The sequence below is a fragment of the Polistes fuscatus genome, unplaced genomic scaffold, assembly GCF_010416935.1.
Source record: "Polistes fuscatus isolate 324 unplaced genomic scaffold, CU_Pfus_HIC Scaffold4, whole genome shotgun sequence".
In the NCBI taxonomy this organism is placed as follows: Eukaryota; Metazoa; Arthropoda; class Insecta; order Hymenoptera; family Vespidae; genus Polistes; species Polistes fuscatus.
Window position 1 is genome coordinate 11,398,683 of NW_025113118.1, and position 23,139 is coordinate 11,421,821.

Here is a 23,139-nt window from a genome sequence, read left to right on the forward strand (position 1 = left end):
TTTTTATCAATATTTCAACGAATTATGGTACTTTAAAATTTAACTTCAAATAATATCTCGCGTTACGAGTGAATTCATCAAACAATTTTTATTAATTTTTTCCCTTAATTATTTTTATTCGTACAATTTAGAAATTGCGTTGCTTTCTTTTATTTTATTTTATTTTTTTTGTTTAATTTACATGTTTTTTCCTTCAATTGATTCGAATTCGCGTGAAAAGAAGGAGCAAGAAAATAAAAAAAAAGATAAAAAGAAAATGATAGATCATTGAACAAACTTTCGCGAGTTTCTTTTTATAATCAAATTTCTCAAACTTTTCGTACTTTTGGTAATAATTATTCATTCTACTTACTCGTCGACACACTTATCACCTTTCTCTGTAGATAAAACTCGGCATGAAGCCAAACGAGAGAAGAGTATCTTTGAATGAAAAAGAAGAAGTATCGAGGCTCGTTTTATTCGGTCGTTTAGCAAAAGCGTGAACGTGCCTGACGTTGATCGAATGCGAATACTGATTTAGAGATTTGCATGTATAACATATTCGAACTTCTCGTAACTTTAGTTGGTATAGAGTTCATTATAGGATCGTTTTTGCCTTAATCTGAATTTCTAGACTGACAGGTTCTACGTATCCGTATTCTTCTTTATTTCCTATATTTATCATTCTCATTATTATTTTCATATTTATGTAAGATTTACTTTCATTTAAAAAGTTTGGTAAAATTAATCATCGGTAATATTAATTAGTAATACTTTATACAATTCGATAAATTACTTATTTAGTGAACAACAGGATTATTCTTATAAACTTCCATTGTCAATTTTAAATAATTGATATTTGCTTGTAAAGCAAAGCCTTAAAACTCTTTAACGCGGAAACCTATTTTAGTACATTAAGTTATTTAACACTTTCAAATTGATATATATATATTTTATTAGGTGTACAAATAAGTTTCCGCCGTTTTAATGTAGATAGCGCGGCGCGGAGTTTCCGTTAACTTTCGCAGATGATATCCTGCTTAAAAATTAGTTTGGACGTTTAAGAACAACATAACCTATTAATATTATTGATTTCATATTGGTAAAATATAATTTTTTTTAGTTGAAAATGTCCAAATTTGAGCCAAATAAGCGTCATTTGCGGGAAATATTAGTTTACTTCTTTAATATAAAGAAATCTGCTGCTGAGGCGCATCGATTGCTCGTAGAAGCATATGGTGAGACTGCTTTGAGTGAGAGAACGTGTCGTGAGTGGTTTCAAAAGTTTAAAAACGGTGATTTCGACGTAGAAGACAAAGATCGCAGTGGAAGGCCAAAAATTTACGAGGATTAAGAATTGGAGGAAATATTGGAGGAAGATTCATCTCAAACACAAAAAGAACTTGCTGTAACATTAGAAGTCACTCAGCAAGCAGTCTCACATCGTTTAAAATCATTAGGAATGATTAATAAACAAGGAAATTGGGTTCCGTACGAATTAAAGCCGAGAGATATTGAACGCCGATTATGCTTAAGTGAAATACTGCTTGCTAGACATAAAAAAAAGGGTTTTTTACATCGTATCATCACTGGTGACGAGAAATGGATGCATTATGATAATCCAAAAAGAAGAAAATCATGGGGATTACCAAGCCATGCGTCAACATCAACAGCAAAACCGAATATTCACGGAAAAAAACTCATGCTGTGTATTTGGTGGGATCAGCTGGGTGTAGTGTATTATGAGTTGCTTAATCCGAGCGAAACAATCACCGGAGCCCTCTATCGAACACAATTAATGAGATTGAGCCGAGCTCTGAAGGAAAAACGCCCTCAATACTATTCTAGACACGAAAAAATTATTCTCCTGCATGACAATGCTCGTCCACATGTAGCGGCTCCCGTGAAAAAGTATTTGGAAACACTTGATTGGGAAGTGTTACCCCACCCGCCGTATTCACCAGACATTGCACCGTCCGATTATCACCTATTTCGGTCCATGGCACATGCTCTGTCGGAGCAGCGGTTCAAATCATATGAAGATACCAAAAATTGGGTTGATTCGTGGATAGCCTCAAAAGACAAGGAGTTCTTTCGACGTGGGATCCGAATGTTGCCTGAGAGATGGGAAAAAGTCATTGCAAGTGATGGACAGTATTTTAAATAACCTTAAAATTACCATTCTTCTAGAATAAATACTTAATTTTTAATAAAAAACGGCGGAAACTTATTTGTACACCTAATATTACAGAAAAACATTTCATCTCTCTCGTTTGAGAGATATAATTTTACTTGAATGATGAAAAATTGGTCTCATAAGAGTATTTATTTACATTTACGCGAAAATTATTTTTTATTGTAAGTAATATTTGGTTGGCCCTCTTTTGCATGTTTAGAATTAAAAGGAAAGATATTTAAAATAAAAAATAAAAAGTATTTTAAAACTAACTTTAAGAATTATAAATAATGATTAACTATCGATAAATTATTGACAAATCATTTAAATCAAACAAATTATTCATTATACATATATTAACTATTTATTTAACAAAATATTGATAAAAAAAAACAATGAAGAATATCGACGTAATTGTGTTTGCACAAATTAAAATAAAATTTAAAAGTAACTGATAGAATATTTTCGATCCTTAAACGGATGTTCATTATCCAATAATAAACTAATTATAAGAAACAAGATGCAACTTAATTTGTGAGAATAATTTTCTTTTTTTTTTTTTTTAATAAAATACCTAACGTAAACAATTTTTTTCGAAGAAAAAAAAAAAAGGGAAGAAAGAAAAGAAACGGAAGGAAACAACAATAACAAAAAACTGTAGATCAAAATAAATGTAAGTTAAAGAAAACTTGGAAAGTTTTCGTAAGAGAGAAAAAGCTTGCAGGTATACAAGGTGAGAGGGAGGAAGGTGGGGGAAGGGAAGGGAAAGGAAAGGAAAGGAAAGGAGGTAGAAAGGGACACGGGGTGAGTCGACGTAGTGGGGGTAAGGCTTTGGGGGTGGTAAAGGGGCGATTCCGTGGCAGTCGGCGAACCGAAGCCGCTCTGTACGGGCGTCATACTATTCGCGCTATTCCGCGATGCATTTTCTTCTTAATCATCTATTTTCGCGAGAAAGATGAAAGGACAAGTAATAATCAAGAATGTTCATTTTTAATCTGAGCTAAAAATAAGACGAAGAATCGACTACAACAACGTTTTTGCTACTTTTTTTTTATTTATCATTTGTTTTCTAAAATATCAAGTTAAAAAAAACAAAAAAAAAACAACATTCGAGTGACTCGTCCAGACTTTTACTATATTTTATTTATTTCGTTTGAATGTTTTCTTTTATTTCTTGCAATAATTTCTTATTTTTTCTTTTTCATGTATTTATATATCATTCGTAGCTAACCAAAGAGATGAAGAAGTAATAAATCAGGAGAATAGGATAGATAATAGAAAATTTATAATTGGATAGTTATATTCGTATATTAAATAAATGAAGAAGAGATTGTGAGATAATACATTTATTTATAGTGAAAATTGTATTCAAATATTCGTATATTAAATATACGAAAAGAGAGAGAGAGAGAGAGAGAGAGAGAGACTCGTGATAATAAAAAATTATAATGAAGAAGAAATGAAAGATTGATAGAAAGAAAGAGAGATAGAAGGAAAGAAAAAAGAAAAAAAAATGTTATATCACTTAAATTATAATTATAATTATTTCCAAAGGATAACACGTGAAGTAATTTGATTTAATTTGATCGTCGTGCTTGCGTGTATGTGTTAGTTATATCAAAGTGCACCAAGAAAAGAGACATGTGAACATGTTTTCGAAAAGTTAACCAAAGAAATAAATAAATAAATAAATAAATAAATAAAGTGACCCTTCGTGGTAGTTGTCGTTGTCCTTGTCGTCATCTTGCGTGATAAAATAGAGAAAGAGAGAGGGGGGGGATTAAGAGTGTATAATATGATGTGGAATGGAAAAGGGAAAGGGAAAGGGAACGTGGGAAAAGGGACTGGGAAGGTGATATCCTACATTAAACGCTTTTAATCATTAACTTCGTCGGGTTGAGAGCTAAAAGCTCCCACCAGGAATTACGGTATAAAATAGTTTCCCTGTAAAGCTGAATTCAAGTTACCAGGGAGAAAGGGAAAAAGGGAGAAAAAGCAGAAGAGAGAAAGAGAGAGAGGGAGAAAAGGAAAGATAAATACAATGCTTCGATACGTGTTACATACGATGAACCACGGAAGCTTTCGGCGTGAAAAGTTCCTTCGTTTCCTCTCAGTGTGATATCGCGAATAGGTATTTCCTGTATGTATATATATATATATATATATACATGTATATAATTATATGGAGATTATGTAACGATAGACGGATAATAATTAACGAACTTGGAATAATTAGGGAACATTTTGAAACCTTTCAACGTTTAATAATTATTTCACCGAGCTTACTCCTTTCTAATCATTTACTTAACATATAATTATCATATTTCTTTTTTTTTTTATTTTTATTTTTTTTTATTTTTCTTCTTAATTATATAAATCGTAGTTACATATCTTCGACCCACGTTTTTCTCAATTCGTTAAAATTTTGCTTCGATAGAATGATTATGAAACGAATCGATATAACTTTATATATTATCGGTTACTATAAAAAAAAAGACAAAAAAAAGAAACAAAATTCATCGATTACGCTTTAAAATAATGCATTTATGCGAATGTCTCTATTTCTTTCCTTTCTTTCTGACTGTTTGTGTCTCTAACTTTATCTCGTGGGAACCGTTTCGCCAATACTTCTAATGAAAAATTCATGTCAAGGAACGGGAGAGACTGTGAGAGATAGAAATTTTCAAATTTTCTCACCCATTTTTTATTAATAGCAAAATTTAACGTCAACTTGTATAATATAACACCCGGCGCATTAATTATTACCCCATTTTTATAACTTGACTTTAAATTCCAGTAATCTTTTCGACCCAGATTTAAAAGAAAAAAAATAATAAAAACGAAATATAAATATAAATCGATTTACGTATTTAAAAGATAACAAATAATCTCTATGAACGCAATGATCAAATTTACATTTTGTATCTTAATAACTGTTAACATCTGGCACATTAATTATTCTCTTTTCTAATCGTGATTTTTCAATTTCGTTACTTCTCGAGATCATATTTTTCGTTCGAATGAAAAATAGAAAGAGGAATAAAAAAAGATAGATTAAATTAAATCTATCGACATATAGAGAGAGAGAGAGAGAGAGAGACCAAGAATCAAATTTTAAACTAAACGTTTTAATATCATCGGTATATACGAAAACGCTTATAATTAGATAAATAGAATCGCACGTAATATCTATACACGACAAATTTGAATAATAATTGAAACTAGAGAACGAGTTGGTCGTTCATAATTACGAGATTTCCTCGAATCCAATGATCATGATCCTTATGATCGTTGACGCTTTACACATACGTTGAACATAACACATTTCGAGATGTCATTTGCAACGAGAGGACAATGATTAACAGCATTCATCATGGTCCCCGAAACGATCTTGATCGTTCGTTCATTATTATTCGTCTTGTTAGTCGTAATTAATGAAAACGATTACTATACCTATACATTATCTTTCTATCCCTTTTTATCTCTCATTTACTCGTTCACTCGTGCTTTCTCTTTAGGTTTATCGATTTTCCTAGGATAAAAAAGGAACCGTTTCGTTAACTCGTAAATTCGCTGATCGGAGTACGATCGAGATAACTGTGAGTTTCGTTCGTTCGTTCGTTCGTTCGTTCATTCGTTCATTCGTTACTCGGTTCGTTCGTTCGTTCATTCGTTCATTCGTTGGCTTGAAAATTTGAGTTAGGAAGAAGGAATGCTGACGTTTTAAAAAGCCACGTCCTTTGGAAATCCATTGATAACCGCGTGCAAATCGATCGCGTGCCAAGTGCAGTTTCGACGGCCACGTGTACGACTCTCTCTCTCTCTCTCTCTTTCTCTCTTTCTCTCTTTGATGCCAGCAGCATCTATGCGATGCTTTCCCGTCGACCGCATCCGTTTCTCACAAACGAATGTTTCGTTCGTTTTTTTCGGAAATAGAAATTCTTTCGTGGGATTTTTATTCTCTTCCGTAGATCTCTCGGAATTTTTATTTCATCTTTTCTTCTTCTTCTTCTTATTCTTCTCTATTTTTTCTTTTTTTTTTCTGTTTTCGTCACTCGCAATCAAATACACAAGGATATAAGATGTTAGAATATATATGTAGTTTTTTTTTAATTTTCATATCAATTCACTTTTTAATCTTCATTCAATTTTGATCGTTATTTAAATTAAATAAATTAAATATCAACGTGCTCTATTTCTCTCTCTCTCTCTCTTTGCTTTTTTTTTGTTAGGCTTATAGAAATAATAATTTAATATATATTTTTTGTTAAATTCTTACCAACAATTTTCATTATCCTTTCAAGTTTTTTCCGAATAGTTTGTTCTTTTTATTTCTTATTATTATCAGTCTAATTGGAAGATAATATGATTTTTTTGTTATTTTTTTCTTTTTTCATTTAATATTTAAATAATATGATGCATTACATATCCAAGTATTTTCTCTCTCTTTCTTTTTTGTTTTTTTTTTGTTTTTTAATACCAACGTCGATGCGATGTTTTCCTGTCGACCGCATTCGTTTCTCAACGCGAACGAACGTTTCGTTCATTTTCTGATATAGAAATTCTTTCCTACGATTTCAATTCTTTACGTAGATCCAAGAGGGAAACGTCTATTTTAAAAATGTTCTTCGTCTTATTCTTCTCAGCGAAATGGAATAACAATGATAAATGAAAGATGTTACAAAAAAAAATAAAAAATAAAAGAAATTATTCACATAAATTTCTAGCCTCTTTTTAACAAATCGTTAGTCGAATAAAATACATCGCAAATTGGAAAGCATCGACACTAATGGAATAGAATTTTATTTACTTAAAAAAAAAAATTACAAAAAACGATATATTAGTCTTTCTTGTTTTTTAACAATCAAATTTAGAAAACAAACTAACGAGTAAACTGTCAATCTGATTATTATTATTATCCAAACTATTTATTTATTTATTCTAGTGCAAAAGAATAAAATTTATTTTTTCTAAACTACAGAGGGATAAACAGTGTTAATAAATGAACGAATAAAAATAATAAGTTAATATAAAAGACAGGAAAAATTGAAGAAGAATTAGAAGAAGAAGAAGAAGAAGAAAACCTTCGATCGTTTCCAAAAGAAAATATCTATCTTGAAAAGGAAATCTCGTTACCGAAAGCTACGAAAGAGACAGACAGAAAAACTAAAATAAGGAAAGAGAAAGAGATAGAGATAGTAAGTGGGTGATAGTGGATCCAGGTGGGGAGATCCATCTGGAAGTAGTGGAAGCTTGCTTCGAAGGAGAAGGATTGGAACGATATCCGGACGATATCGGAATCGATAACAGTTCTCGAATTTTCGTTTCTAGAAGAGAAGAAGGTGTACGACTTTAGTGCAATTTCTCTTGGGTTATCTATGTCATCGTCATTCGTTGCAACGTTGATATTTTCTAAGAAAGCTAGCTAAAAGCATATAAATCCTAGTTTAGCTAGGTTGTGCTGTTGGTTGTATTGGTACTGGTGATATTACTAGCAAGTATGAAACTGCTATGCCCTATCAATTGAAGAAGATTTTCTATTCGTGTGTAATATTTATGTTGTATTCGTATGTGTTTAGAATCACGTAGATAGATCTTTCAAGGTATTGAATAGATCTGTCGAATTTCGTTCGGTTTATCTCGAATATTCTCGAGTTTCTTCGAGATAACAAGTGAAGTAAAGTAAAGTCAGTTGAATTTAGTTTAGTTTAGTTTTGTTATGTCGGACAATGTGTTTCAGATCTGACGGAAATAATGGACGAAAGTGCATTGGTATATTTACGGAAATAAGATAGTTTCCGGTATAAGTAAAAGACGATAGGATGAATGATGCGAGGAGAGTGAGTTATCCTAACTTTCATCGTTGTGTCTTTGCGTTCTCGTAAATAAAATTCGTCTGATGAAAACACGTGCCATTTAGAATTGTCCAGTGTTTATGTTTGTTAATCAGTGTACGTACGGGAAACGTAAAGTCATACGTATACGTTTCTTATTGTGTTTATTATTCTCCGATTTTGTTTATATCAATGAATTCAGTTATAACAACGAACGAACGAAATAAAGAGTTCAGTGAATATCAGAGTTAGTTCGGAGATAGGAAGAAGTGAATAAAAGTGAAGAAGAAAATATCAAGATTAAAGGAGAAACATTGTACGAAGAATTCCAGGATAAATTGTTAATTAGCAAACATGTATGCGCATGTTCACGGTGACAACGGCATGTGCTGTTACGTGTCGCCAGTTCTTCTCGAGCGTTACCGTAAGTTTTGCTCTTTTGTTTTCCACATTTATTATATTTTTACCTCCTAATATGATCTGTATACATGAATTTTTATTTATTTTTTTTAAATTTTTTTTTAAAGAAATATTTAAAGATAGATGAATATGTTTTTTTTTCTTATTATTAAATAATGAGTCATTAAATATATTATATATATTATGTGTGTATTGTATATATTAATTATTACATGCTATATAAATAACATGGTATAATAATCAATATTTTTCGAACATTTTCTATTACTTGTTTAACGTGATACTAACGTGTATTAATATTTAAATACGAATTAATAATGAATTACGAATTTCCAAAGATATAAAATGAGAGATCATATAACGGAATGTGTGTTTCACGAATACGTGAGCTCAAAGTCACGCGTGTTTATAAAAGATTAAATAAAAATAATTAGCAGCAAAAAGCATGCCGAATTATTTCCATTTATATACGGTCAGCATTTATCAAAATGTTTTATCGGTAAATATGAATATTTTCATAGGTATAAATAATAACTTGTCAGTTATTTATAATATAGTTAAATATTGATTCAAATTATATACCGCGGATATGACTGTTATTGTATTAATTGGTATAATACTGATCACTTACATTACATATTGATATTTTATGATTAAAATACCTAGCATTCATTTAATATATTATGTTTGACCAATGAATAGAAATCGTTATATAACATTAAATATTTATATTCAAATATATTAATTCGTTAAACATGATCTATATATATATATAAGTAAATATCCAGTTTTTAATTTAATTAATTCGTATTTATTTGGCATATTTCGTTTAATCTACTTTCGAATAATCGACGTATTCTGGTTGGTAACCTACGTTCTACGATCTATCAGAAAGAAATGAAAAGGAAATAAAAAAAGAGAGGTGGTTAGGGAAAGAGAAAGACAGAGAGGTTGAGGTTGAATGGGGGGAGTTTGAGGAGAAGAATTTGAACGTTGATTAGCAAACGATCGAAAGTCATTCTGAATGGAGGTAAAATTGGTTAGTTAGGATGATGGTTTTGCTGGTTGTATCGTTTCGGTGGGTAGGACGCTCGTTAAAGCTTGTTCTTAGGGTGGCCTCTGATCATCGAGAACAAGAGCTTCACTACAAGCCAAACTAACGCGTTGGGATTATCGTGGTTTCGCGTTACGGTCTAACAGTACCACCTACCACCTACAACTTTCCACCTTTTACTACCTTCCTACCCTTTCACCTCTGTACAAGAAAGAGAGAGAGAGAAAGAGAGAGGGAGAGAGAGATTGGTAGGTTTGTAGGTGGACTACACACAACCAGTATGGCTCCTGCTGGGTCATTCCAACTGTCGTGGACAGAAAAGAGATTAATTAGTTACCGTTAAAACACGTTTCGCAATCCTCTAGAGAATTTACTCTCTCTCTCTTTCTCTCTCTTACGCTATTTTTCTAATTTTCTTTTCCTCGTGTTTTAGTTTTTTTTCTTTCTGTTACTCTTTCTAAGTCGATTTATTTACGTAGGTATTCCTTTTAACGTTGATTTCGTTCTTTTGTTTATTTGAAAACTCAGAATTATGATATTATATTATTTTTGTTGAAATTTATTTATTTCATTCTATTTAATATGCATACGATACAATGATTTATAAATGATTGTTTAAATTAGAGCTGTTCTACAGATTTTTTTTTTTCATACGAGTAGTTTTTTATTCGTGTTATTTTTATCGTTGAGAAGCAATAATAAGGTAAACGATTTATACTTTTCATTTGTTTGGGAGAGGGGGGAGAGAAGGGTGTCTTCTTGAATATTCGGGAATTCAAATGGTATTCAAGTAATATTCTGTATTTCAAGATAGAATTAGGTACTTCGGTTCTTAGATACCTAAATTATCCAAGTTGCCAGTAATTGCCCTAGTTTAGTTACAAATTTTGTTTCTTGTAAGTTACGGGATATTTTTCTTATGGTAAATTCCGTTCTAATAGAATTGGAATCGTAATCGATAATAATTTCTTTGTGCGTTTTATTATGCGTGAAATCGCTCGTAAAAATAGAATTTGATTTCCTACCGATTAAAATTTCTTTAAAATGTTGTTCGAAATCTCAAATGTCTGTAAATTCGGTGGAAAATTTTATTTGTTGTATTTTTTTGTTTAATTATACAACAAAGTTGCGCGTAAAAGTGAAATTGAAAATCCTTTTTATACGCGAAAATCTCGAAAATCCGTAGATATATGATTTTTTACAAATTTAATTTGTCGTAATTTTTGGATATCACATAGAAAATCGCGTGGTAATGGAATTGGTATAGTAATCGATGATAACCTATTTCAAAAGCGTTGGGAAAATCGCGTGAAAAGATAAAAAGGGAGGATATATAGGTCAAGTTACAAATTGTATTTGTAAACAAATTTAATATCATAAAAGAAATTGTATGTAAACGAGATGCGAATGGTAATGGATAAAAATTTATGTTTTTTTAAAGTGTCGGAAAAGCTCGAAAAGTTGTAAGTTTAAATTAGAGAAATCCGTTCAAGTTTTACTGTTAGATGAAAGTGGTTCGGTTCGTTGGAAGAAGAACGATTGGAAGATCATTGCCAGAAAATGGTTTGCAAGGAGAGAAAGAGAGTTCAGAGAGATAGAAAGAGAAAGATAAAAAAAGAGAAAGATAAAAAAAGAGAAAGAAAACCGTTAGTGGAATTACTTGGCAGTAGAAGAGTACCACGTTCGTGAACAACAGAACGGTCTTTTTCTACTTGGCAAGCACTTGTCCTCTTCTTCCGTGAAATAAAACGTCTAACATAAGAGCATATCACGCTAACAGACCGTACCTAGACGGCAAAGGGAATGTAAAAGATTTTTCAAAAAGCTTATCGTCCACAATTTTCTTATAATTCATTATAATAATATTCTCTCTCTATCTCTCTCTCTCTCTCTCTCTATTCTTTATAATATATAATAATAATGATATAAATATTTTTAATTAAAGAATAAATATTCGTAATGTATTATCATAGTTTGAGAGAAATTATATTTCACAACGGGTATATCGATTAACGCGAACAAAAATACTATGTTTTATTATAATTTAATGATAAATAATTAGAAAGTTAGTTATGCATGTTGCATACGATATTGAATTACTTATGATACTAAACGCCATAGTTCATTAGAATAATCCTCTGTTTTGTATTTCCTATCACAAGATTTAACAACAGGTATACGAGCTAACATGAAATCAAATTTTTCGTATATTTTAATAAAAAATACACTTAAGGTTATATATCCATCTATAGATTCGAAAAACAAAAAAACAATTCCAAATTTGGAATATGTTTTTCTCGGAATTCGTCGATCGGTGAAAACGAAACGATTTTTTTTTTTTTACTTTTACTCAAAGCAACATGTACTGAGTGCTTTAAAAAAAAAAGAGGAAAAATAAAAAAAAAAAAATAAAAAATAAAAGAATAGAAAAATATCGAAAAAACCAAAAATATTTTGCCGGCAGCGAATGACGAATTATTATTTTTCTTTTCCCTTTTTTTGTTTTTTGTCGACGGTGGACACTCTCAAGTTGAAACAATCTATCTCAAATAAAAAAAAATTCCCAAATGGTTTATTCGAATTAAAAAAAAAATATTCGTGTCGTTGATTACCGTCGATATTTACGATCTTTAATTTTTCACAATATTTTACTCATAATTTTTAATAAAACTTATAATTATGCAAATAATAAACATTGCCAATAAAAATGATTAATATGATTTAACGAATGTTGTCATTAAGCTTATTAAAATGTACATATATGCTTAAGAAATGATCGATTAAAAATATCATTAATATAAATAATTTACGTTTGAAATAACAATTATTAGTAATTAACATATATATATAATATAATGTGTTGCTATATAGTTCGATAAATTTGCTTAAAAATTGATCGGTTAGAAAATGTTTATCGTGTAAATAGTTAATAAAAAATTCGTGAATCAATTTTACAAGGACAATCCTATTGAGAATAATAAATACATATATTATATGAACACATACACATATACGTATCTATACACATGTGTATATATATTAAATAAATATTACGCAGGACGAATATACGTATTTATTCTATTTGATATATGGAATAAAACGACGATACGTACGAGAAGTCGTTCCGAATGAATCAAAAAAATGTTCATGCTTGTAGTGAGAACGAAACGAGGATTAAGTTCATTAAATTATAACTGCTCCGATAGTGTCTTTGTTACCTGTACGACATGAGGTGCGTCGTTGCGAGTAGAAAAATGGGATAAATTGGAGAGGATGTGTTGCACATGCAAACTGCTGTGCATGTGGATGATGGTAGGATATACTAGTGAATGCAATACTACACTCACTGGTAAAATGAACCTTCGTGTAGGATAAATGGATAAGGGATGGATATAGGACACGTGTGTGTAATAGTGAGAAAACGAGATTGATAGAAGAAGAGAGAGAGAAAGTGTATGTGTGTGTGTGTATGTATGTATGTGAAAGAGTGAACGAGTGATAGAGGGAGAGAGACAAAGAGAGAGATAAATAAATGGATGGATGAAACGAGATGGAAAGAGAGAAGAAAGAGTCAGTGAGTACCTATTGGAAAATCATATTTTAATTTCAACTTCTTCGACGAGACCATTTCCATCGTTTCAAAGTCAATTTCCATGATTCCTATATTCTCTCTCTCTCTCTCTCTCTTTCTCTGTCGCTTTAACTCTTTTTTCTTTTTATTTTGTCACGTTAATGAGAGAGTAACACGTTCAATCTTTTACCTTTTTTTCTTTTCTCTCTTTTACAGTGTATCGATAAAAGCAGGAAGCATTAGAGTAACGATCGAAACCAAGAAAGAGAAAGAGAAAGTGATAGAGAGAGAGAGATAGAGATAGAGAGAGAGAAAAAGTGAGAGAAAAAGTGTCAGGTTGGATATTGGGAAAATTAATGTAACTTTGAAGAGGCTTAAACGTAGTTTAAGTTCAGTTACGCATATGCCTTCGTTGAAAGCGATCATAATTTAGGGAGCTCAGGCTGGTTATCACCTCCGTTACTAGTTCCTTTAAAGCTAAAGGATATGACGATAAAGGAAACGTTACACCCGTTATTTTCGTCGTTCATTAGCGCGCGTGCTGCTGACACAGTTCGTATGCAATAATTAAAGGGTGTCTCCCTTGTGTTCGTCTAATTAAAGCGAGCTAATTACCACCTGAATTATGGGACTTGCATAATACAACGGGTCTCTCGCACCTCAGAAAAACATCTTCTTCTTCATATTATTATTATTATTATTATTCTTCCTCCTCTTCTTATTTTTTTTAATTTTCATTTTTATTAATTGTATGTTTTTTTTCCTTTCATTCTTATATCTTACTTTTTTTGTTTATTATTATTATTATTATTGTTATTATTATTAAGCTGACGTTTTAGGCTATTCAGTATTTTTTCTTTTTTAAATGTTCGGTCGTTATTTTTTATATGAATTTATTTATACTAGTTATGAAGAAGAATCTTCGTGTATACTGATCACTCATTTTTTTTTTCCTTTATAAAATATTGAACAAATAAATATAAATGTTTACTAAGAGCTACTATGTTCTGTGTTTTATATATATGTAGAAAATTGTTATTATAAAATTATTTTTTTCATTATTACTGTTTCAAGCAAATATTAAAACTTTATCATTGTATACAATTGAAAGGATCCTATTAGCAGTGGTAAGATAATTGTTTTTTTTTTTTTCATATATTTTAAAAAGAAAAATAGAATTTTTTATTATACTTTCTTTTTTTCTTTTTTATTATTAGTTGTTTACGACGAATTTTTATCGATTGTCGAGAAACGCTTATACTTTTATATTATACGAGATGAAAGAAGGGATAAAAAATGTGATACTCGAACGGTGCCAAATACGGTGTCGATATTTTAGAAAACCTATCCGATCTGTTACGGTGCTAGTATTAAAACCTGCATATGTATTTATGTATATGGTATAAACCTCTAAAAAATATTATATTATTTTTGAGGGCAGATTACTAGGGATTTGTTACGAGCGGAAGTTATTTGTCAACATTGTTATTAAACGACATTTTTCTTCTTCTTCTTTTTTTTTTTTATTAACAACTAATTAAATTTATTTTTCCATACGATCGTTTTATCGTATTCATTCTCTTTCTTTTTTTTTCTTTATTCATTTACATAGAAAGATAACAAAAAATGTAATAACCGTGATATTCGTGGGCAAAGTGGCAAGTTTAAGATTATTATTTATTTTAAGATTATTATTATTATTATTATTATTATTATTATTATTATTCTACAATGACTAATCCTTTAGTTTATTGTTCAACGAGCCATACAGAGACTATGTTGAATAACGTAATTTTCTTTCTCTCTCTCATGTCTTATGAGTTTCTGAAGAGATTAAACAGTTGAAACTTGAAATAATTCGTCGTGGTGTGTTTTCGAGTGTACACTCGTAAAATGATAATACGAAGGTGGTGTATGATAGAAAATTTTCAAGCGTAATTACGATTTACAGTAATTCGGATAATAGAATAACGAAAAAAAAAAAAAGAAAAAAAAATTAGATGAAAAAAATAAACGCAAAGCGAATGAAAAATAGAGAGAGAAAAGAAAAATAGTAAATAATAGAGAATGTATCGTGGTAGTTGTTAAATAAACGAAAAAAAAAAACAAATGGAAAATGAAAAATAAAAAATGAAAAGTAAAAAATGAAAAGTAAAAAATGAAAAATAAAAAGACCTTTCGGTTTTTGAACGTAGTGGTCGAGTAGAAAAGTGGTAGCAAATGGGAAAACGTCAAAGAGACTTCGACGTTCGTAAACATCGTGAAAGAAGAAGAAGCATTCTCCTTGGTCGTATCCGTTGCATTTTCTAAGACACGATAAAGAACATTCGCTTTTCTACTTACAATCTAACATAAGAGAGAAAAGTATACGAAGAAACGAGTTTTCTTCCTTTTCTTTTCCTTTTTCCTTCCTTCGATCTCTCCAAACGTTCGAGGAATCCTTCTTGGAGTCGAGTGGAGTGAACTCATATCCGGGAGTATACTAATGGTGATTACATAGCACTTTTATTTATTTGGTCAGCATTATTGTTAAATATACGATGCAGTATTTGAGAATATTCTGTTTGTTATTATTAATAGGTTGAACGATAATTGAATAATAAATTTTATCATCGATTATTTTACTTATTATCTATCATTATATTATTTATTATTTTTCATACTTTTTCTAGTATTCTGTTAAATAATGAATAAAATAATTTTGGATAAATAAACTATAACATAATATTTATAATTATAATTGTAATTAAGTAAAATAGAGAAACTCATAGTTTTTAAGTTAAAGTTTGGTGCCACCATTGATGAGCTGCGTTAAACTTGCATCAATTGCATATTTGATTATAAATATTAATCATTTATTTAAAATATTGACAATTTTTTGTTATTAATATCTGTAACATTAATAAAGTATTTAATAAAATACTAATTCAATAAATAGCAATCATCATACATTTATCTTACTTTGAACAACCGTTTAACTTTCGTAAAAATTTCAAAAAAAATTATTAAATAGATTAAATATATAATAATAATAATATATATGTTTCATAAAATTGCATTAAATGCGAAAGTATTTTCTTTATTTAAAAGAACGAAATTATAACATATTTTATCATGGAAAAAGATAATAAAGAAAGTTACGTTATGAGCTTTTTCAGTTTTAATCGAGTGCTTTTATGTAGTGAAAAAAAAAAAATATAATAAAAGAAAGAAAACGTTACGCAGAAAATATTTCTCTCGTTCGTTATACATAGGTAAAAGTATATATATATATATATTATTATATATATATTTTTTTTTGTCTTTCTTCCTATCCTTTCATCGTTGTTTCATTGGGACATATTATCGGTAATATTTATTATAGGTTTTGACGTTAAACGTTCAATACATCGGTTATAAAGGATGTAATCATTGTTAGCGGATAATGGAGCTTTGTCGATTGGAAAATGGTAGAAAAAGGAAAGCAAAGTCGCTTCTGCGTTTCAACAATCTAAACGATATCGTTTCCGTTTATCTTCCAATTCGGAGGAAAATTGATCACCGTTTGTTCTTCTTCTACTCGAAATTTTTTTCAACCCCTTTTATCTTATTTTTCTAAGAAAAACAACGTTAACTCATTCCCAAGTAACGTAGTATCACGGATATAGTTCGTATCGTAATTTTTTTTTTGAACGAGACTATTTCAACTAAGGAAAAACTTTTACGAGTAATTAAACATGAAGAAAAAAAAATGAAAAAAAATAAAAAATAAAAAGATATAATAATGTAAATGAATTTTAACGCTAGAACATATATAATCTATAATTTTTCTAATATACTTTCCATTCTCATATAACAATACGGTAAAAAACAAAATTACGAAAACTTCTAACACCGGATTTTCGTATAATCAAAATTTCATTCTAAAGATTATTATAGGAAATTTTGGTGTAGATTATTTAACATCAAAGAATTTTCTTAGACAATTAGATAGACAATTTATCAGGGTGCAAACAATACGGTTACGGTTTGCTAGTTGATTGCTGTTTAGGACAATAATCATTAAATTGTATTATCTCACGCATGACTTACCGCGAATAGTAAAGTGAGAAAGATTTATGAGAATGTCCAGAAGGTTCTCATAGGGATTCTCCTTTATCTTTCGATGATAATATCCTCGAAATGGTCACCACCTTAATTTACCTTCTCAACGACGACGAAACTATGCCAAGTATGATGGTTTGTCTTTGCTTTATGATTCGTCCGGCTGAACATTACACTTCATGAAATATGGTTTGGCTTGTGAATTGAACAGGATGTTGGCTGCTTGAGTTGGCTAACTGAACAATCGATATTTCATTGGCTACGTTGCTCGATAACTACGTCGTGAATTTCCACAGTAATATTAGGAAATATGAATCTAAAAAATTTTCGAAAAATCAATGATATCTTAGAAACTAGATTTTGTTGTTTCCTTTCTAATTATGTTCAGTCAATATTTTTAATAAATGGTCAATATTATCACTGTTTAATATAAAAAAATTGTCAGTAATTTTAATTATTATATTATATTTATATTGTGAACTTATATTTTAAAGTATAAGTTAATGCAAAAATTAGAAATATTTATATTAAAATATAATCATGTATTTTCTCTCTGTTACCCTATTATAATTAATGATAATTTATTTAAAATGATAATAAATAATTATTTATTTCTTTGGGAAATGTTCATAGAAATCTATTGATCAATTATTTGAACGAAATGATTCAAGCAAAAATAAGAAAAATAATTAACCGATCAAATAATAAATAGAAATGATTTAGTAAGACTCTGACGTCGTCGCTAGACTAAAAGTCGTTTTCACGGGTTTTATACGTGATCTTAGAGACGACAATAAAATCACGAAAAGGGCAGTTCTTATCTCTTCTTTACGGCTTCTGCAATCCCACTATTCCTTCTTTTGTCCTCCGTCATTCCTTCCCCCATGTTTGCTTTGTAAAAGGAAATATCATCACATTGTTGAAGGGAGTCAGCCAAGAAATACGAGACGTTGGTGTTTCTCTTTCTCTTTCTCTGAAGAAACAGCTACGATTTATTATTAAAAATACTAGTTGACAAAAAGAAGAAATCTCAGATATGATCTCTTGACAATTGAACTATACAACTCTTTTCAGAATTTTATTTAATCGAATCATACTCTTTTTGTTGCTTTAATTAATGCTTTTTAACAATTGGTATTGACTGAATTTTGTCTCTTGAAAATATTAAATGAAGTTCCGTTACTTTCTGCAATTTCTTTCATCCATTTTTTTTTTCTTTCCGTTGAATTTCAATTCATCTTTAATAAGATAAAATAAAACGAGAAAGAAAGAAGAGAGAGAGAGAAATAAATATAGATAGATAGATAGATAGATAGAGAGAGATGAAGGTAAAAAAAAAAAGTAAAAGAAAAAGGAAAGAAAAATTTTAAAAGAATTTATCGAATTGTCCGTTTTTCTACAAGAAACGACAGAATTTCTTTAAGATTCTCTTGAAAAGAGAACAAGATATAGACTGTGTATGAGAAATAGAGAGAGAGAGATAGAAAATTTGTAGCCGGTGCATTACATCCATTCAATTGTAGCGAAACGTCATCGGTGCTGCTGATGCGGAAAATTCTTTTCAACCGCGTTGGCATTATTGTTATTAACCATTTATTTTTTTCCTTTCAATTTTTTTTATTTATCGATTTATTTATTTACCATATTTCTCTTTGCTTTTCGTTCTTCATTCATTATCGCCAATCGTCGATAATTAATTTTGTCGAGAGCGTGCAACATCGTATTCACGGTTTTTCAAAGAAGTTTTTATTTATAATCTCGAATGAATTTCGAATGGACAAAAAATGTAATTGATGTTCGTTATATCAAAAGAAAGAAAGAAAGGAAAAAAAAGAGAGAAAGACGGGGGTGGGTTGAGGAGGTGAAAAGTAAAAAAAAAAAAAAGAGAGAGAAAAAATTCGGATGAAAATTTAATCCAACGTTTGGAGACTCGTAAAAGTAGAGAAGCAGCAGAAGCATAATAATATACATCTTAAATAAGATCCTTTTAAAGGATGATATGACGCTTATATTTTTCAGAGGCCCACAGGGCGTTGGAGCTTCTTGAGGATTATCACGCGAAGCTGACGAGGCCTCAGGATAAGGCGTTGCGATTGGCCATCGAACGTGTCATCCGAATCTTCAAAAGCAGACTCTTCCAGGCTCTCTTAGGTAAGTCATCTTAAAATCTTTCATTTTATATATATATATATGGAAATTTTTGAAGTTATACTTCTTTTGGCGCGTTGGGGAAAATGTAATGGGGAGTGAATTTTGTTCCGAGTGTCTGGAAAAACGACACCATGAAGTTTGTCGGTATTTAAGACGATTCGATTACGACGATACGACAAAGCGATTTCAAGTATACGGCATGAAGTTGTCTCTTTTCTTCTCAAGCGGGTCACCCATCCAAATACTTAATCGTACTCAGCGCTGCTTTACTTAAACGATCGAAGCGAGAACTAATGCTGTAACCGCGCCATGACTGTTGACGTGTGAAGTAATTCGATATATCTCTCTTATATTTAGTGTGGACTGATATCTATATTTTGATATTTTCTTTTTCTTTTTTTTATTCTTTCTTATATATATAATAATAATTATTTTTTTTAAGTTATTTTTTTCTTTGAAGTTTTTTTTTTAAGTTATTTTTGAGGTTATTGAGGTTATATTCGTTTTGGTACGGCAAAAAAGTATAACTTCTTACGTGCGTACATAAGTACACACCCAGTATTTTTTTTAAGTTATTTTTTTTCTTTGAAGTTTTTTTTGAAGTTATTTTTGAGGTTATTGAGGTTATGTTCGTTTTGGTACGGCAAAGAAGTATAACTTCTTACGTGCGTACATAAGTACACACACCAGTTTTTTTTTTTTGATCGGTTAAATTATCGATATTTTTGTATATTCATTAAAATGAACACTGGTGTTAAATCTAACAAACGAAATTGGCATAAATGTTAACACTCGAGTTAACTTAAACCTGCGTTAGAGTTTATATTACCATATATATATACGTGGTGGAATAAATTTCAAGCATATGAACAATAATTACTAAGCATTTTTTTTTATTGGATCGGTATTTTATATAATTGTTCAATATATTGCACATAAGAAATTAATACGCAATATTGCGAATTGTTAATAAATTGATGTAAATTATTTAATTCGATTAATAAGAATTACTGATCAAATAAGTAAATGTAAATGTAAAAACGATTGTTACTGCATAGACACGAAAAAATAGATTATATCAATGTTAATTATTTTTTCATAATTACGTATTAAGAGGTTATAATGTAATATCGCGAATTTATCGTTTTTTTTCAACGAAAAAAAAAATAAACATTATATTTTTAATTAATCAATATTACCTGATACGAATTTAGTTGAGAACAAAATAATTGAAATAAATTACGTAATAAATATAAATATCAATTTATATCGTAACCGATCGAATGAGAAAAGAATAGTATTTAATAATAATTATGTATAATATATTTAAATATTAAATAAAAATAATAATCAAGGTAATATATTTCCGTGGCTTTGATGTGATAAAACAAAATTATAAAAATTATTTAAATATTTATGATACATCGATAATATTGATAAAAGCAGTAAATATTGAGTTGCAGTATTTTAAATAAAATTAAAAAAAAAAAAAAAAAAAAAAGAAAGAAGAGAGAACAAATTCCACACCGTTCACATTCGATCCGAGTTTTGTGATTAAGTAAATAATCAATATAATACAAAAAAAAGATAGATCCTAACATAAAACATTATATATTTTTTTTTTATATGAAAGTAGACGATATGCGTTTTTAGATGCGGGGGAAGTGGGGGAGGGGTGGTGGAAGGTGAGGAAGTAAAGGTCTACGTAACATTTTAATACATGTTTCCAAATTGCGAACATAGTAGGCGGATATTAAAAAATCTGAAGTTCTCTTTAGCCTTGCTTGTTCCACCATCATGGTCGCCCTTTGTCTGATTCTAAGTGTTCAGGTAGCCCTTTGAAAGCCCTTCTCTTCTAGTATAATACTCACAACGACGAGGACGACGACGACGATGACGAAGACGACATCACGACTCATTTACATTCACGGTTTCTCTCTCGTTAGTTCTTCCTATCTTCTCTCGGCAATTTTCTCGGTAAATTTACTCTCGTCCCGTTTTATTTTTTCTTTTTTTTCTTCGTTTTTTTTTTTTTGTTCGAACGTAGGGTACATCTTTCCGCGTGTAACTTTCCATGTGTTAATACCTCGCGTGTACTTCGACCAGATTTATCCTTCGACGTAAATTTCTTTTTACAATTTGTTACACTTTCTCGTTCTTGTTTGTTTATCGAGAAAAAAAAGAAAAGAAAACAAATGCATACTGTTTTTTCTTTTTTTTTTTTTTTCAATTTAGTTTCCCCGTTTTCCGTTTGAAAATGGAAAAACATTAATTCGAAATAATTACTATAATAATTTCTATTTGTGAAATATTTGTACTGTAGGTTGAGATATTTTTATTAGCCTACTTATAGCAACACTTTCTTTTTTCAGTTAACTCACTTTTATTTTGAAAAAAGAAAAAAGAAATAAATAAATATATCTATTAACGTTAACGCTGCAAAAAAAACATTTCAATCAACCCCTCGTGACTTTAATCGCAATTTTGTAAATTTATTTCTATGACCGTATGATAATTAATTTATATTACAATATTGAAACATTTTAATTTATAGTTTTATTTTTGAAAATGTTAAATAATAATTTCCGTTTTTATTTTTCATATATATATATATATATAATTAATAATAATATAATATATAATAAAATATAATAAATAATAAAAATAAATATAATAATATAATAAATAATAAAATATAATAAATAATATATATAATAAAATCAAAAAATATATATATATATATTTTGATTTTATTTGAAACGATGTTACTTTTGGTATCTCAATTATTCGATTTGATTCGAGTGAACAGAGTGACCTAAGAGGATTTTCTGGAAGCATCAAAAATCCTAGAAAAAGCCTTAGTGATTTTCCAAAGATTTCGTGAAGATATATAACTAGAGAGGCAGGATTCCTTATCCGTAATCTTATCTTATTTATCGGAACTGGCACGGTGCCTCTTGAAAGTATCTCGCGCCTTTGTTACTTCGAATAAAGCGCCAATGCCTGCTGGAATCCGTTGCTTTGGAGTATCCTTCAGTATTCTCTCTTTCTCTTTCTCTTTTTCTATCTTTATCTCTATCTCTCTCGTTTCATCTTTCTGTCTATCCTGTCCCTTTTCCAAGATGTAAGAGGAAAGATCTCCTTTTGCGGTAATTCTCTTAGTACGTAGTAATTAAAAACTATTTCAAATATTTTCTTATATATATACAAAAGGGAATACAATTAAAATACGAGACAGTTATATATATTTTCTTGATAATGAATAATAAAACCTGGATTTTGAAGGATTCATGGTCGGGTTCGAGAGAATGAACGTTGTTTGATAATTCTTTAGTAATGAAAAAATATAAGCTTTACGACGAGAAGGAAAATATACAAAATGAAAACTAAAAAAAAAATAAATGTATAAATTTTTAAAAGAGAAACCGAAGGAAAAATGAATAAGATGTAAACACGAATAGAAGGAAAATTGCTTCTATCTTTCTTTTTACTTTCTTCATTCTCGAAATTCGAGTTTTTTCCAAGTTAGACTGAATTTGCATTTCAATTTCGAAAGAACGAGCTCACGATCAAACAACAAATATCCAACCTCCACCCCCCTCCCACCATGTTTTTTCTTTTTATTTTTTTCTCTCGAATCTTTCTAACGTTGTACAGTTTTTATACAAAAGTATACAAGACTTTAGCGGATTTCAAGTATTTTTCTCTTGCTTAGTAAACTTTTTCACGTAGGTAAAAGAAGCTTTAACGCGATAACTACTAGTCTAGAATTTTTTAATAAAAACTGCTATTTAAATGGTTAGTATTTTGAGATTATTTTTTGTCGCGTAAATAAAGTGGACAGTATTTGTAAAAAATAGATTTCAATATG

The 23,139-nt window shown here is 29.7% G+C and overlaps 1 protein-coding gene and 1 long non-coding RNA gene across 3 annotated transcripts in view; both read left to right on the plus strand.

Annotated features, from left to right (window-relative positions):
- LOC122521133 overlaps nucleotides 1–23,139 on the plus strand; it is a 174,675-nt gene that overhangs the window by 73,815 nt on the left and 77,721 nt on the right. For both annotated transcript variants that reach the window (XM_043641606.1, XM_043641605.1), the window contains exon 3: nucleotides 19,137–19,268. In XM_043641606.1, the coding sequence (XP_043497541.1) occupies nucleotides 19,137–19,268 (132 nt within the window). The remainder of the gene's footprint in view (nucleotides 1–19,136; nucleotides 19,269–23,139) is intronic.
- Nucleotides 2,988–7,185, plus strand: LOC122521135. Its single transcript, XR_006304671.1, has 2 exons — nucleotides 2,988–3,122; nucleotides 7,137–7,185. It is a non-coding gene; the product is annotated as an uncharacterized LOC122521135 (long non-coding RNA).